Genomic DNA, 15943 nt, shown 5'->3' on the forward strand with positions numbered 1-15943 from the left:
ATATGTATGATGCAATACGTATATGCTATGCTAATGCAATTATCTATATTTTTTGTTATTATTAATTATTTTTATTTTATTATCATATTTCCTATTATTATTTCTTATTATTATTATTATTATTATTTTTATACTTTACATTTTTTTGTTCTAAGTTCTTTGTTTTTCACTTATAGTTAGACAAATTGTTTATAATTCTATGTTATTTTAGTGAGTAAAAATTATATATTTTTTTATCGTACTATTTTTATGTATTTTTATATTTTTATTATTATTATATTTTTCATAAGCGATTTTTATTCAAACCTAATGCTTAAGATCTTATTTTATACATATATATATTTATTATTATTATTATTTTTTTTATCTTTATCTTTACATTTCTTATAGTTTATGCCACTTAATGCTCAATATTTAATTTTGAATTAGTTCTTTTTTACTATTATATATTTATTTATTTTCATTTATTTAATGTCATGTATATTATATTTTCAAATTTATTATTTATTATATGTTTGAATTATTATTATTTATTTTTAATTATTTATTTATTATTTTTATCAAGTAATTTTTTGGTATAGTCAAACTTTTCATTTATTAAGAATTTCGGAACCTTGAAACCGAGGCCCTCCCATCGTACTGGCGGAGCCTTGATTCGGATTCTGAACCTAGGGAATATGGGCCCGGGATTGCGACTTCTCGCATCCCGATCGATTATCCCATCATCGGCTATTATTTTATTAATCATATATATTTTTAAAAGAGTTAACTTTCTAATATTGATTCTCATACCTATTTTATTATTTTAACGCTTAACCTAATAATTTTTAATTTCTTAATTTAATCTTTTAGCCTACCATTTGTTTCATTCATTTATATTATTATTTTATTATTAATTGTTTTTGTTATTTACCTATTTTTTATATATTTTCTATTTTAATGATTTTGATTTTTTTACTTATTAATTATTATTTTTAATTTATATTACCATGTTATTATACTATGTCCCCATTATTTTACTAACAAAAGACTACATTAAGAAAATCATCATAACTATCACAAACAAAAGCACAAGATTTAAAACTTACCCAAGATTTAAAACTTACCCAAGATTCAAGCCCAACTTAGCCCAGTATGCATCAGTCTGGCAGAAAGCCCGTGAGCGTGCCCCAAGTATTCAGCCTTCTTGAGCCAAAACGCAGTCGTTTTGAATGCCCTTGAGCTGCCCAATCGTATCCCCCAAAACGACACCGTTTAGCTTTAAACTCTAACTATAAAACCCCTTTTTCTTTCTTTTCTTCCCATTTCTCCCTTTCATTTTCTCTCTCTACCTATAAACTCTCTGACTTCTCTCTACACTCTTCCTCCGCTGGATTTCTCCTTCTCCCGCCGGCGAACTCCCCTTGGCCGCCGATCTGTCGGAGGACCCACGTCGACGGACTCCTCCTGCCGGCGCGAACCCCTTTGGCGTCAATCGGGTGCTGCTACTCCCTTCCCTGTGTTGGGTACGGTGGAGCGACGGTCGGGCTTCCTTGACCGCCGATCTGTTGGAGGACCCACGCCGACGAACACTTCCTGCCGGCGCAAACCCCCTTGGCACCGATGCTTCTGCTTCTCACGCCGGCGAACTTCCCTTGGCCGCCGATCTGTTGGAAGACCCACGTCGACGGACTCCTCCTGCCGGCGCGAACCCCCTTGGCGTCGATCGGGTGCTGCTGCCCTCTTTCCTGTGCCGTGTACGGTGGAGCGACGGTCAAGCTTCCTCTCTCTCCTACCACCGGTCGACTTTTGGTCAGCCTCTCAACTACCGTCGGTCGGCCTCTCAACTACCGTCGGTCGGCTTCTCCCCATTGCACATTTTTGTATTTTTTTGAAAAGAAAAAAGAAATTTCTTGGGTTGTTCTGGCTGCTAGGCAAACTTAGGGTGTCTTTTTTGATTGATTTTTTTGTTTTCCCCTTTTTTTGGCTAATTTTGGTTGCTCTCCATTGCTTAGAAAGCTGGTAGTTTTTTTGTTGCAGGTTCTCTCCTCCTCGGATGCTACAGTGCCCCCTCCCCTTTATACCCGGTTCTTGGGCTCTGGAGGGGGCACTCTCCATTGCCTTGTCCCTGGGCATCAGGGGGCAATTTCCACTACCCTGCCAGACGCGAAAAATTCGCGTCTGGCAGGTGAGAGAGGTGCCTGGCAGGGTGCGTCCGCACCCTGCCAGTCGTACCTCTCTCCTTTCTTTTTTCATTTTTTCATTTTTTATATATTTTTAATTTTTATATATTTTAAATTTTCTTGTTTATAATTTAGTGTCTACAATATCATAAGAGTGATATTCAACATTTCAAAACAATCCACCTTGATTGTACATAACTATCAATATGACTTTTAAGTGAGTAATTTAAACAAAATCTCAAGCCATGCATTGGCCAAACATTAAACATTGTCTCAAAGTCTAATATCAACAACGAACAACTCAACCAGCAGAGTAACATGAGAGGGGAAACACTAACCAACTGAGAGCTTTGACAATCACCTTCTAAATGTGATGAAAGGATGACTCTTCAATGATGCCAACCAAAGATCTATTGATCTGAAATAAAATAGAATTTACATGTGGTGAGATATAAAATGTTAATGAACAGAAATGGGAAAGGGAACAAACTAGAAAAATGAGTATTTAAAAACACAATTTTAATCAAATATGTACATTTCCTCAAACCAATGCTCAATCAACCACACAATTTTTATATCTTGGGACACTATCATAGTCTAACAAAACCTTTCAGGTGTTAACAAAGATAAACCAATCATAAACTAACTCAAAATCGTTTAAATTGAGTGAAACTATCCAATCTACAATCATGGTATCAATACCTTTACCAAAGGTATCAATACTTCTTGGATGGTATGCTTTTTGCCTTCCAAGTATCAATACCTTGGGTAAAGGTATCGATACCTTTACTCGAGGTATTTATGCTTCCTAGATGGTATGTTTTCTACTTTCCAAGTATCAATACTTTGGGTAAAGGTATCGATACTTTCACTCCGGAATGTTTTTTCTAAGCATTTTGTAGAACAAGTATCGATATTTTCTCCCCTGTATCCAATTTTTAAACTTTTTTCAAGCCAAAACCAAAAGGGAGTTCAACCTTTGGCTCACCAATTCAATTCCAAGCATCATTTTAACTAAAATCCATGCTTAAACGTTAAATCCTCAACCTGTTATGTATCATCAACCAAACATTTCATAATATGTAATAAGGTTGTACCATTCACGATTTATGCATCATGGTTTATGCAATATGTGACTTGCTTATTTAATGATGATTTCAAAACATGTTGCCACACGTGAAATATACATGCAACGACATATATAAAACCGTGATGAGGCACGTAACAAAATACGTTAGCGACATGTACCCATAATAATAATCAAAGCACATTAAGGGTGTGTGACCTATCCAAACATGTTAGGGACATGTAACCCATGATGATGTCGATCTTCAAAACATGTTATGAACATATGAATCATGGTGATGAAGCACTCATAATATGCTAAAGCACATAAGCCACAAGATAACCATTCAAAGCATATTAAGAGTATGTGATTTCAATTACAATTCACATAATTCATATTGTAGCTCATATGCAAAATAACAAACATTCAAAACATGCTAGAGGCACTTATTTTCAATTATCAAGTTCTTGAATCATCATTCACAATTCGAACTCAATTCACATTTTAAAGAGTAAAAGCATTGAAAGTTTTATTCTCCTACAAAACCATTTTTATACATATATAGCTATACTTATATATCATATACAATTTTTAAAACCATATTCAAAACATGGTAAGCAATCAAAATTCATGCCACAATTTCATATTTTCATCAAAAGCATTCCTAATGCTATTCCAACATGCTTTCATGAATATATATATTTATATATCAAAACACTTTGAAAACATCTTAACAACTCACTTATACGGAGTGTGCTTTCTTTCCTAGCACTTTTTGATGAAAACTTGACCTCTTCAATATACCAACTCCTCCATCAACACTTATACATGATAAATCTATTGGTAATAACTTGTTCTTTATGCTTAACCTTCACAAATAACCATTAACCCTTTCACTAACTTCAATACTTAGTCTCTAATCTAAAATTTAATAGCTAAATCTAACCTAACTATGAGTTCATACTTCAACTAGTTAAGGATTGCAACAACTTTACCTTGGTGAGTTAAAGAGTACCAAAACCACTCAAAAACCTAATTTTTAGAGAAAGAAACAGATTTTGAATGAGCTATAAATTCTGAACATCAAAACCTAAAGTTTAGATGTTTATGATAAGGAAACTTTACCTCCATAAGACTTTAGAATCAAAATCTGAACTTGGGTATGATTTTCAAATGCTTGTAAATGATGAGAGAGAGTAAAGAGTGTAAGGAGAAAAAAAGGTTGAGACTACAGAGAGAAAGTGTTTTTTGCCGTTTGGGAAAAGTTTGGAGTTTTATGGCTTTAAAATATTAGTGAAAAGCTTATTTTACCCTAATTTTTTTCAAATCTACGACAAAGGTATTGATACTTTCGAGGCAAGTATCGATACTTTCATTATGGGTTTACAGGTATCAATATTTGTTCATCAGGTATTGATACTTGTTCATTAAGATGTATTTTTGGGTTTCAAGTATTAATTCCTTTTGAACAAGTACCAATACTTTTGGTCCAAAATTCAATTTTCAAGACTAGAACGAAAACATTTGAACCTCTCTGAGTCTCACCTTTCACATAAACTCATTTGGCAACCAAAACACATATTTCTATGTTGTAAATGTACAAAAATATCATTAGAAATTATAAATTTAAATGCTTAACAAGCTAAGTTACAACTTGAACCTTTTATTAAAGGTTTGGGTTTCATACTTAGTGTCTCATGTGCATCAGCCATTACTTAACCAAAATAAAACCTTAAAATCATTGGAATATAAGATTGAAAATATAAAAAAATTATGAAATAGCTTTGGGATATGTATCAATGCCATCATCTCTAAGGTTTTATTCACCCGCACTGTTGGTGTGCAAAACGTTGTAGATGATAAATCTCAAGGATACAATGAAGCCGAGTGATTGAATGTGTTTAATAATGACAAAATCAATCCAATCCACTAAGCACTCACCAACCTATGACAAGATTATCAAACTTCTATAGAGTTTTTTTATAGCAAAACAATATAGAAGCAATATGAGAAATATTTGAAGAATGAGTGGTTGTTTGCAAATTTATTTTCGTGTTTTTAAGAACTAGAGGAGTCTCTATTTAAAGACAACTAAATGTATGTTTGTTCGACATAACTATTTGTCTATACAAAACATCCGTGGCATTTGATTGTTAATTAACAAAATTAAACTTTATATTTAAATTAATATTATATAATCAACTGCACCTACATATGTCATGTGTCAAGTTAATTAATTTATTATTTAAGCAAATTCCAAGTGCCTTTATTAAATAATAATATATTAATTATATATCATTAATTAAATTAAATTTCAAGATCTACCAAAACTTGGAAAGCCTAGCCATGGTCCAATTTGTGCTTTAGTCCATTTTAATCTATTTACTAAGAACTTTGACTCTTCTTTACTTAAAGAACACTCTATCCTTTATTTCTTTCAATATGAAATTGTGTCACATACTACTATTGTTGAAACTATCCAAAAATATAAAGATAGCAACATGTGCAAAATGGAGTGGTCCATTCAAGTTCAAGGAGGCATGGTTTGATATTCACTCTCTACACATTCTTAATAATAATAGCATAAGGAGATTGCAAGTTATGTTACTTTGAGTCAAGGATAAATGTCAGATATATATATCTGTTCTATACAAGAATTTGTTTAATTTTATATTCAGAGGATCAAATCTTTATATTCATATCCATCCATTGAATATGTGTTTTAGTTAGTTAATGATAGTATAATTGTATGTTATGTAAGCCAATTAATTGGTTGTACAGAGATAATATTGTATTTAAGCATTTACTATTTATGAAAGGTATTCTTTATTTTCAAGAGACCTTTAAATGTTAATTAGTTGAAATAAAGTCTATGAGACGGTACATGCTTTGCAAAAGGTATTATAAAGAGTCACAATTATGAGAACCTTATTGCATCAAAGCATTATTTTTAAATAGTTCTTAGTCAAGTTTTTGTAGAAAAGATGGATATCAATAAAACATAAATACCTTAGATGGTTATGTTCCTCACTTGTGAAGTGGAGAATTGATCTCATATATTAAAGTATAGGGATACTAGAATTAACATATGAGTGTTTGTTATAAGAACAAATTCACTAAATATGACTCTCCATGAGAATTTCATTTGGTATATCACTTAAATGTCTATGAAATAAATTCTCATATAGTAATTGTGTAAGTGATCCTTAGACTAGAGATCATTAGGTTACCTTATGTGTAAAATGCTAGCTTTGGGACTATCTAAAATGATCATAATCAAGGATGCTCATAACGAGATGGATATTGGGTATAACATGAAACACATAAAGGTAAGTTAACGATCAATAGAGGACTCATCACCTAAAGTAACATAAGGGGATATCCAATGACACCTTAATAATTAATAACTTATAGGCCTAGGCCTAGGGAAGTAGAGATATCAACAAACGAGTTTGCCCACTCTTTAATGATAAGTTTGATTACTAAATCAAGTGCTAAAATGGTATAAACAAAATTAGAGTAGACATTGCACCATACTCTGAGTTTTATCTAGATATTAGATGATGAAGGGATAATAATTATACTACAAGATTGTGCATTGAAAGTTTAAGTCAAACCACTATGATTGTTTTGAATATTTGATTAGTCATGATGCAATTCTAGATTCAATCTGAACTTATAAATATGAACTAATCAATTGAGGAATTAATGATGAATGCAAAGAAGTTTGAATCATCTAATACTAGTTTAATTCTCAACATGTTAAGAATCTAATGTGTTACATATGTTAGAGAATGTGAATTAAGAATTTAAAAAAGTGATTAATTAAGTTGGCCTTAGTTGAAAAAAATTAAGAACTTCAAACCTTAATTGAATGGTTGAATTAGTCTTTCTCTCGGATCTTGGTTGTGTTAAATTTCTTCTGGTGAAAAGAAAAGTCAGATGTCTCTTTCCTAGTTAGTATTAAATTCTGCAAGCATAAGCAACCCCAATCTCTTTGGAGTTATCCTTGATTCTCATTCATGTAAATCACCATTAGAGGTTATACAATTAGACGACTTAGGACTTGCAATAACCCTATCTTGATGTAGAGGGTTGAAATTGTGCTAGATACCTAGTGGTTTGGGCTCCAAGGACAGAAGGTATACTGTTCTTTATCCTCGAGTTAGAATTTATTTATGCTGAAAAAACAAAGTATAATTCTGACTGTTGAAAAAATTTAAAATTTTCATTGTGATTGTAATTTGATTGCATGCCCTTTTTCCAACAAAATAAAGAATCAGAGAAACATAAAATGCAAGTACTGTCGGTGGCTAACTATGCATAAAGTAGCGGTACTGGCAATTATGTGATGCAAGACCATGGAAGCAGCATACAGTGATGATAAATATTGAAGATGCCTAGCATTAACACTAGGTTCATGAGATTTGTCAATCGTCTCATTACATGCTATGGACCATCAAACACGGAAGAAGAAACAGAGATGGAGTTCCTTACACTATAATCCATCCATTTTTCTTCCCTCCTATCAAATGAAGGAAAAGTTATTTTCGTTCCTCTTTTCCCTTAGTCTTTCCCGCTTACCAAACATATTGTTATGGATTTTTTTATTCGTTACACTACAATCACATATTCATTTGATGAATATCTTCACTGTAAGAATAGAAAAGTTTCAAAGACACAACAACACCGAAACTTAATGTGGAACTCTTTCGATTCATGCCAATGCCATCCAAATCATTGCGCAAGGTCTAAACTTATGTGCTAGCAAAATTATCATCAAACTTACTGGAAAGGGATCAATTATTCAAGTCAAAGGAAAGAGTACTTATTTCATAAAGATAGGACGTTTTAGTTCATAATGTCAGGCTATCAGCCATGAACCACAAACATCTGATTGCACCACAAAATAGTTCAGACATACGTATTGCAAACCACAAACCTTTTTTTTTTCTTTTTTATTGAAAGGAAACTCACAAAAAAGCAACATAAGATGATAAGCAGGAATCAGTTTTTCTTGGCAATGAAAAGGCCCCATCTCTGCTCGCCAGATGAGCTCCTTATCAGCTTGGCCTTCCATCCACCAACTATATCATCATAGTCTTCCTGGATATTGAAAAGAGAATGAGTACCACTAGTGAAGGAGAAAAAAATCTCTAGGTTATTAAAATGATGTAAACACTCACTTGAGAAAAGCTAGAGACGAATGCATCCTTGTTCTTCTCGACTTCATTTAATTCACGCTGCAGAACTTGTAGGAACTGAAACACAAATAAACCATCCATTTAGGTCTGGAAGCCCAACACAGTTCATAATTTCACAAGTATAAAAAAAAGAAAAAAGGGATAGGTTTATCTGAACCTGTTCAGTCCGATCCTCTGCAATGACCTCATCAAAACCAGCATCACTAAGTATCTGCAAACAATAAAAAAAATGCAAAATGATAACTCATGATATCAGAAATTGTTAATAAATAACACAAAGTATATGATAACAACAAATGATTATTAATTTGAACATACCTGGCCATATGCTTTTACATCATGGAGATCATACCCTCTCTGCTCGATGTACTCAGCAAATTCTGATGATGGAGTTCCAGCATTTTTGCAGTAATCACTAATAAGAACTTTGCCCCCTGGCTTCAACCATTTGTAGAAAGATCTAAATAGTGCAGGTTTGTCCTAAAAGTAAATTATAGATACAGAATGTAAGAGAACAACAAAGTGGACCTAGGAAAACCCAAATGATTGACAATTATTCATATAGTTGATCAGGACATGAAGTAGAATGAATGAACCAAAAGAAATGACAAAGCAATTATCAAGAGTTTGACTACATCAAATTATTTTAATTGTCCAATAGATAGCAGCTTTCCCTGCAGAAATCCTCATCTTGATGCTTATGTTAAACCTCTAAATCTTTAAATCATTCCAAGGGAAAACTTTTATGAATTATACAGAAAATTATCAAAATGCTCAATAAAAATAAGCCCTCTGGTAGATGAGGTATCTAGTCCTCTTACTTGAATGTGTAGAATGGTGTCACGGCTGTAGATAACATCAAAACTGTTGTCCGGATAAGTCTTCTTAGTGCAATCAGCAACTTCAAATTCCACTGAGCAATTCATGCCAATAGCTCGTTCAAGAGCAAAAGAAATCATATTTATGGAGAGATCGATGCCGACAACATGGACATCAAATTTCTCTGCCATATAAAAGTCACCTCCACCAATGCCACAGCCAACATCCAGAACCTTTTGGCCAGGCTTGAGATCCAACTTCCCCACAAATTCTTTTGTTGTTTCTGCTCAAAAACAAGTTTCATTTTAGGGGGATGACCAAGTAAAAAAATCGACTATCATAAGGGGAACCAAATCAAAGTGCTAAGCTTGAGGTATAATATGGAGTTAAGAAAAGACCTTGAGATTATAGAACAACCATATTTACCTAACATACAAAAGATTGACCATAGCCAGATATGCTTTACCTAACATACCTAGTATAATCACATTATTTGATACATATAAAGCTTTCAACTACATTAATTATGGCCATGGATGCTATTTTGAGGTTCAGAAATCACATGAGAAAAGATGAAAATTCTACTCCAAAAACCATTTCTGCTACTAGATAAAAAAATTCCCAGAGAAAGCTTGTTGTATGTAGTATTACAATATGCATGTTGAAGGCAATTGTTTCATCTTTCTTTGCCTGTGTTCTCTACTAATGTGTAGTGAATTCTTTTTAAATAACAAATACAAAAATTTGGTCGAAAAGGGATACCAATTCCTCCTGTGCTCACAAAGCCTTCTCCAAAGACACGCTCATAACGGAGTATGCCACTACATTTGTACTGAACAGTGTCCAGAAAGCGCTGGAATCCCCTATCATTATCTGAACTGACTTTCTGCCATATCCAGCAAATCTGCATTATGCAAACAACATATTGCATCTTGTCAGTAAATCAATTCAATACTCAAAGAGAAAATAATAATAATAAAATAGATCGCATTTTATTGCCTGATTTTGATTCCTTTTGTTCCTAACATAAGCTCCGATGCACTTGCAGCTGACTAGAGAAAGTTCAAAAGAATTTCCTGACGTATCAGTTGCATGGCATTCTTTAAAAACCTGCAATAGAATACATGACAAACATCTGTTTAGAAAAGTATGAAAGATGAGCTCCCTATACACATCCCAATCATCCAAGCACATCTAATTAATGATAGATGGGAGGAAACCTTTGTGTAAAATCTGGGCTCACGGTAGTGAGTTGGGTTGTGCTTTCGCTTGCAGTCACCGGATTGATGAAAACAAGACTCCCTGAAGAAAATATATCCACCAACCTTCAGCCATTTCACCATCCTTTCTGCCAAATTCTCAATCTGCATGTAATGATGGTTTTAGACAAAAATATATTCAAAGAAGCTGGTTAACTTGTGATTCCAAAGCCAGAAATGTACTAGCCAAATTAAGAGGAAAAAAAATTAAAATTATACTGCTAATACGCCTCTATAACTCCTGTATGTTATTATTGGAGAAGATGATATGAACTCTATTTAAGAAAGTATATGTACATATTGAGCATGCATGATATCCAAATAAACATCCAGTTCAAAGAAAAAGGAGACAAAAACCTAGCACAAGGAATTTGCTCCAAAGCAAGTAGACCTGTTTGTGTCAGTAGTTGTCTGTGTCTGTGTGATGACTCACAAAAAATGAGGGATTAAGCCCAACTACTTGAGAGACCGTAAAAAATATGAACGTTCCTATTCAAAGTCATTTCAACAGTTCACTAAAGCAATGGCTTAAATAATCCAGGTTCGGCCTAACAGTTGTTATCAATCACTACGAGAGTTAAGGCCCAAGGTTCAAATCCCCCTCGACCTCTTTGGACTTCCTTGCATGTGCCAAAAAGATGGAAAGCAAAGAATGAAATTTTGCAACCAAAATTACCTCTTTATCTGAAAGATACATTAGCAGCCAATTTGAAAATATCAAGTCCAGTGATCCTTCGGAAAATTTCAAATCTGGGGAAGTCACGTCAGCACAGAGGAATTTGGCATTCTTATAATGTCCATTGATGCTTTCATTCTGCAATTAAGTAATTCGAAAGTGAAAATCTAATCAAGCCCCTTATAAAATAGCAAACTAAACAATTTCTGTCAGGTTGAGTTTTCAATCACCTTCTTTATAACGCTCTCAATGAAGTCTAAAGCTATAACATGACCAGCCTTCTGAGCTAATTCACCAGTAAATCGACCAATGCCAGCTCCTAGCTCCAAAATGGACTTCCCCTCATATGGTGGGAGTAGAGAGAGCACCTGCATATATTAACAATGAACAACTAGGAATCTAAATAATAATTGAAGGTTAAAACCAGGCACAAAAGAAATAGCAGCAATCTAATAACAGTTAAAAGGAAATAAGAAGCATCAATGCACATTTAACTCTATCATGTCATAATAACAAACAGAAATTTTTATAAATAGCAATGTTAACTGAAATTTAGAAACATAAAAATATATATAATTAAACAAAATCATGGAAAAGTTTACACTAAGAATACGTATAACCATCTTCAATTTTTTAAGCGCTTCTTTAAAAGCAGAATCTCAACACTATTATATAGCAAAACTTATTTTTCAGGATTTACATCAAGCATTAGCTGAGGTTAGTGCTAAATAAGGGGAAAAAGGTCATTTCCACTAGAAGCGAAGAAACTCGGCACGCCACACAAAAATTAAGACTGTGGGCATCAGGGTACAAATTGTTTCTCACTTCTTTTGTCAATTTTTCTAATGTTAACAATTCGTTTGGGACTTTTTCATGGTACATTTAGGCATGCAAACTCGTTCCAAATAAAAAGTAAGAACATGGGTACGACGTAATATAGTGTCTGTTTGTGTATATATATATAATTTTACATAAAAATTTGCACGATTTAGAACACAGTGAACTAATTTATGTATCGAATTTATACCATTAGAACAGTTCACTATACTGCTGAAAATTAAAAATTTAATATATTTACCAAGAGAAAGAAAAGAAGTAAATATATAAACGACTTAAATAAAGTTAAGTGATGACTTAATGCATTAAAAAGATATAGAAAAAAAAAAGTCAGTGGCAAAATAAAACTAAATGAACAGAAAAGGAAAAGAAAAAGAGAAAGAGAAAAAAATGATTACTTCCGGACGCTCTTCTTTGTCAAGATCAGCGGCTTTGGAGTCAAGCATCATAGCCTCCACTGTCAAATCGAGTGAGTGCTCCATCCAATAGTCCTTTTGAACCTCTCGCTCATCTGCTACAACTCCTATCATTTTTCAAACAATCAAATTTCGTTTTTTCTTCTTTTTCTTATATGTCAAATTAGAGATCCATGTTCTCGCAAATGTCTGTTAAATTTGTCCATCGTTTCCATCTCTTTCTTCCGTTTTTCTGTTCAAGTTGAAAAATAATGCAACAAGTTTTAAAAGGAGCCAGAGGTCTCACCGTTAGCCGCCATGGTTAAATGCAGAAGATCTCTAGCTAGCTTTTGGGAAGAAGAGGTTTGAGGATTTTTTTTTTCCCTTTTTAAATATTCAAATGTGAAGAGAAAAAAAGGATGGGAAAACGGAGCTAAAATCCCTCAACGGCAACACGAGATCTGGAAAATGTCCTTGATCTACGGTTGTTAGTTCTTCCCCTCTGCTGCATCACACGCACAAATGCAGCACAACGAAAATACAAACACTACTTCTCTCCAAATCTCTACTCTTTTTGCACATCTGTTTTTGTTGTGAGATCTTAGAGCTCGCTTCAACTGACCTTTTATAGAGCGACGGAGGGGCAAGGGCGGTCATTTTTATTTCCCTTTTTTTTTAATTCTTACTTTTTATTGCATATTAAGAAAAAATATTTTATTCTATAACATTAATAAATTATTATAATAATTAATATAGGATCTGCAAAAAATTGCAGAAGGAAATATAATAAAAAGACTAATATTTTTTTTCTTTTATATAGTTGTTATTAAATTGGCCTTTGAGTTCGGTGACAGGCTCTTTGAGGGGAACGGGGTATCAAATGTCCCAATGAGCACGTGACACGTGGTGGGCCCTCATCTCCCTATTATTATTGGCAAAGGTTTTGTCATGTTATGGCAGTTCTTGTTGGATACCAAAAATTTTTTTATGTGGTACCATGATACACGACAATTTCAGTAGGATCAGACGCACCATGAAAATCTTCAATGCTGCAGAAATATACGTTTAAAAATAATTGATATAATATTTTAGAAGCCTTTCAATGATTCAAAAAATTTTTACTTCTTTTAACTCAAAGTCTTTATATTTTTATTTTTAACCAGATGCATTGCTATAACTATTATTATTTAAAATAATACTTGTCATTATATAATATTGACGTGAAAAATAAAAAATAAAAAATAATCATATTATCTCGATATATCGAGCATGCCATGTTAGTGTTATTAGAAAAGTAGTTGTAAAAAGACTATGAGCTTGTTTGATTTAGTTTTTTTTCTAATTTAAAAGCTATTGTAAAGCTTTTATGAAAAATAATAACTTTTAGAATTAAAGGTGAAATTGATTGGTAAACTGTTTAACAAAATAAATTATATAAGTTTTAATTTTTGTTAAAATTATCATAAAGGGTATTCATGCCATTTTTAATCACCTAATAAGCTATAACGTAACGCTTCAAGTTTACACATAATTTCAGATGTTAAAATCAATAAAAATATAGAACAACTCTCAAATTTGTATAATAGCAATAATATTATATTTTTGTTGATCTAGCAAGTAATTGGACTATGATGCTTCAATTCTCAAAAAAAAAAGAGAAAAGAGGAAATGATGTATTTAATATTAAAATCTGTTTTGGTGAAAAAGAGAGAAAACCTTTAAATAGTATTTGAATGCAATTTTAAATTTTAGATTTTTTTTTCTCTTAATCTTTGTAAGAACAAAAAAATTCTAATTTTGATATTCTGTTATTGGGCCTCCTGTTTTTTTTAGTAATTTTTGTAGAGAGAGGTAAAGGAGAGGGAGATTGCGATTTACATTGAATAATGGTAATTTGTAGAGAGAATGAGAGGAGAGGGAGATTGATTGAGAAAAATGTTTTTTTTAAAAAAAATTGATGTGGTTTCAAAAGAAGAGAAGAGAAAGCTCATCTCTGGAGCTTTTTTTTTAAGCTCTTTTTTTAAAAATTTTGTTCTTTAAAAAAAATTACTTTTTTTAAGAGCTTTTCAAAAATCATGTTTGACATAAATTTTACTTTCAAAAGATAGATAAGGTGAAAAAAACTCAGACCAAACAGGCACTATAATTTATTTTTTTCTTTTATATAATTTTTATTAAATTGGCTTTTAGGTTTGGTGACGGGATCTTTAAGGGTTGGGGTATCATATGTCCCAACGAGCACATGACACGTGGTGGAGGCCCTCATCTCTTTATTATTATTGGAAAAGGTTTTGTCATTTTGTCACAGTTTCTGATGGATACCAATTCTTTTTATGTGGTACCATGATACACGACAATTTCAATAAGATCTAATCGACCTACCATGAAAATCCTCAATGCAGCAAAAATATAGGATAATACATGTCTTACATTTAAAAATAGTTTGTATAATATTTTAGTGTATGTTTAGCTTGATTTTTTTAATTTATTTACTTTTTAAAAATAAAAATCATGTCAAACAAGATTTGAAGAAACTTTTTAAAAAAACTAATGTTTTTTAAGGAACACAATTTAGAAAAAAAAAACTTAAAGAAAAACTCTAGATAAAAGTTTTTTCTTTTTTGCTTTTAAAAACATATAAGATTTTTAGGAAATACCTTTGTCTTACATTTAAAAATAGCTGGTATGATATTTTGGTGTTTGTTGAGCTTGATTTCTTTTTTAATTTATTTACCTTTTAAAAGTAAAAATCATGTCAAACAAGATTTTTAAAAACTCTTTAAAAAAATAGTTTTTTTTAAGGAACACAATTTAAAAAAAATGTTTAAAGAAAACTCTAGATAAGAGTTTTTTCTTCTTTTCTTTTAAAAACATATCAGATTTTTAGGAAATACCTTTCTCTTGCAATCGATCTCTCTTACCTCTCCTCTCCTTCTCTTTACAAATTACGCTTCTTCAACGTAAATCGAAATCTCTCTCCTCAACCTCCTTTTACAAAGACTACTAAAAAAAATAGAAAACCAAGCAACAGAATAGCAAAATTAGAAAACTTTTTGTTCTTATAAAGATTAAGAGAAAAGAAGATCAAAATTCAAAGCTGCATTTAAATACTATTCAAAGGTTTTCTCTTTTCTTTACCAAGAAAGATTTTACTATAAAATACATCGTTTCTTTTTTTTTTTCTTGGGAAATTGAAGCACATGATCTGATTCCTTACTAAATCAACAAAAATCTAATATTATTACTATTATACAAAGTTTGAGACCTATTCTGTTTTTATATGAATTTCTTATATTTATCATTTGAAATTGTATTTAAGCTCGAAGCAGACTTGTTCCATTTTGATTTGTTAAGTGATTGAATATGGCACGAATACCCTTTATGTAATTTTAACCAAAATTAAAGCTTATATAATTTATTTTATCAAATAGTTTTAACTTAATTTTGAAAGTTATTATTTTTCATAACAACTTCATAATAACTTTTAAACTTAGAAAAAGGTAGGTCAAACAGGTTCTTAAAAAG

The 15943-nt window shown here is 32.0% G+C and overlaps 1 protein-coding gene across 2 annotated transcripts; it reads right to left on the minus strand.

Annotated features, from left to right (window-relative positions):
* LOC18604331 (phosphoethanolamine N-methyltransferase 1) lies at positions 8032 to 13016 on the minus strand. Of its 2 annotated transcripts, none has more exons than XM_018118179.1 (12): positions 12726 to 13016; positions 12422 to 12534; positions 11417 to 11554; positions 11187 to 11324; positions 10472 to 10615; positions 10251 to 10361; positions 10014 to 10155; positions 9254 to 9534; positions 8751 to 8912; positions 8590 to 8643; positions 8415 to 8489; positions 8032 to 8334 (listed from the first exon to the last, which is right to left on the minus strand). In XM_018118179.1, exons 1-12 carry the CDS (start codon positions 12736 to 12738, stop codon positions 8236 to 8238), a joined length of 1470 nt encoding a protein of 489 aa, XP_017973668.1. In that variant the 5' UTR covers positions 12739 to 13016; the 3' UTR covers positions 8032 to 8235. The 2 variants fall into 2 exon arrangements, with proteins under 2 accessions (XP_017973668.1, XP_007036802.2); XM_007036740.2 differs by having other exon boundaries at positions 12422 to 12546.

The sequence above is a fragment of the Theobroma cacao genome, chromosome 3 (genome assembly GCF_000208745.1).
Source record: "Theobroma cacao cultivar B97-61/B2 chromosome 3, Criollo_cocoa_genome_V2, whole genome shotgun sequence".
In the NCBI taxonomy this organism is placed as follows: domain Eukaryota; kingdom Viridiplantae; phylum Streptophyta; class Magnoliopsida; order Malvales; family Malvaceae; genus Theobroma; species Theobroma cacao.

What these genes read in the sequence shown, in the direction of transcription:
- LOC18604331 (XM_007036740.2), bottom strand. An exon ending in AGCCCAGATTTTACACAAAG is followed by an intron (nt 10,362 to 10,471) that starts GTTTCCTCCCAT and finishes ATTCTATTGCAG; the next exon opens with GTTTTTAAAGAATGCCATGC. An exon ending in ACACCATTCTACACATTCAA is followed by an intron (nt 8,913 to 9,253) that starts GTAAGAGGACTA and finishes ATTTACTTTTAG; the next exon opens with GACAAACCTGCACTATTTAG.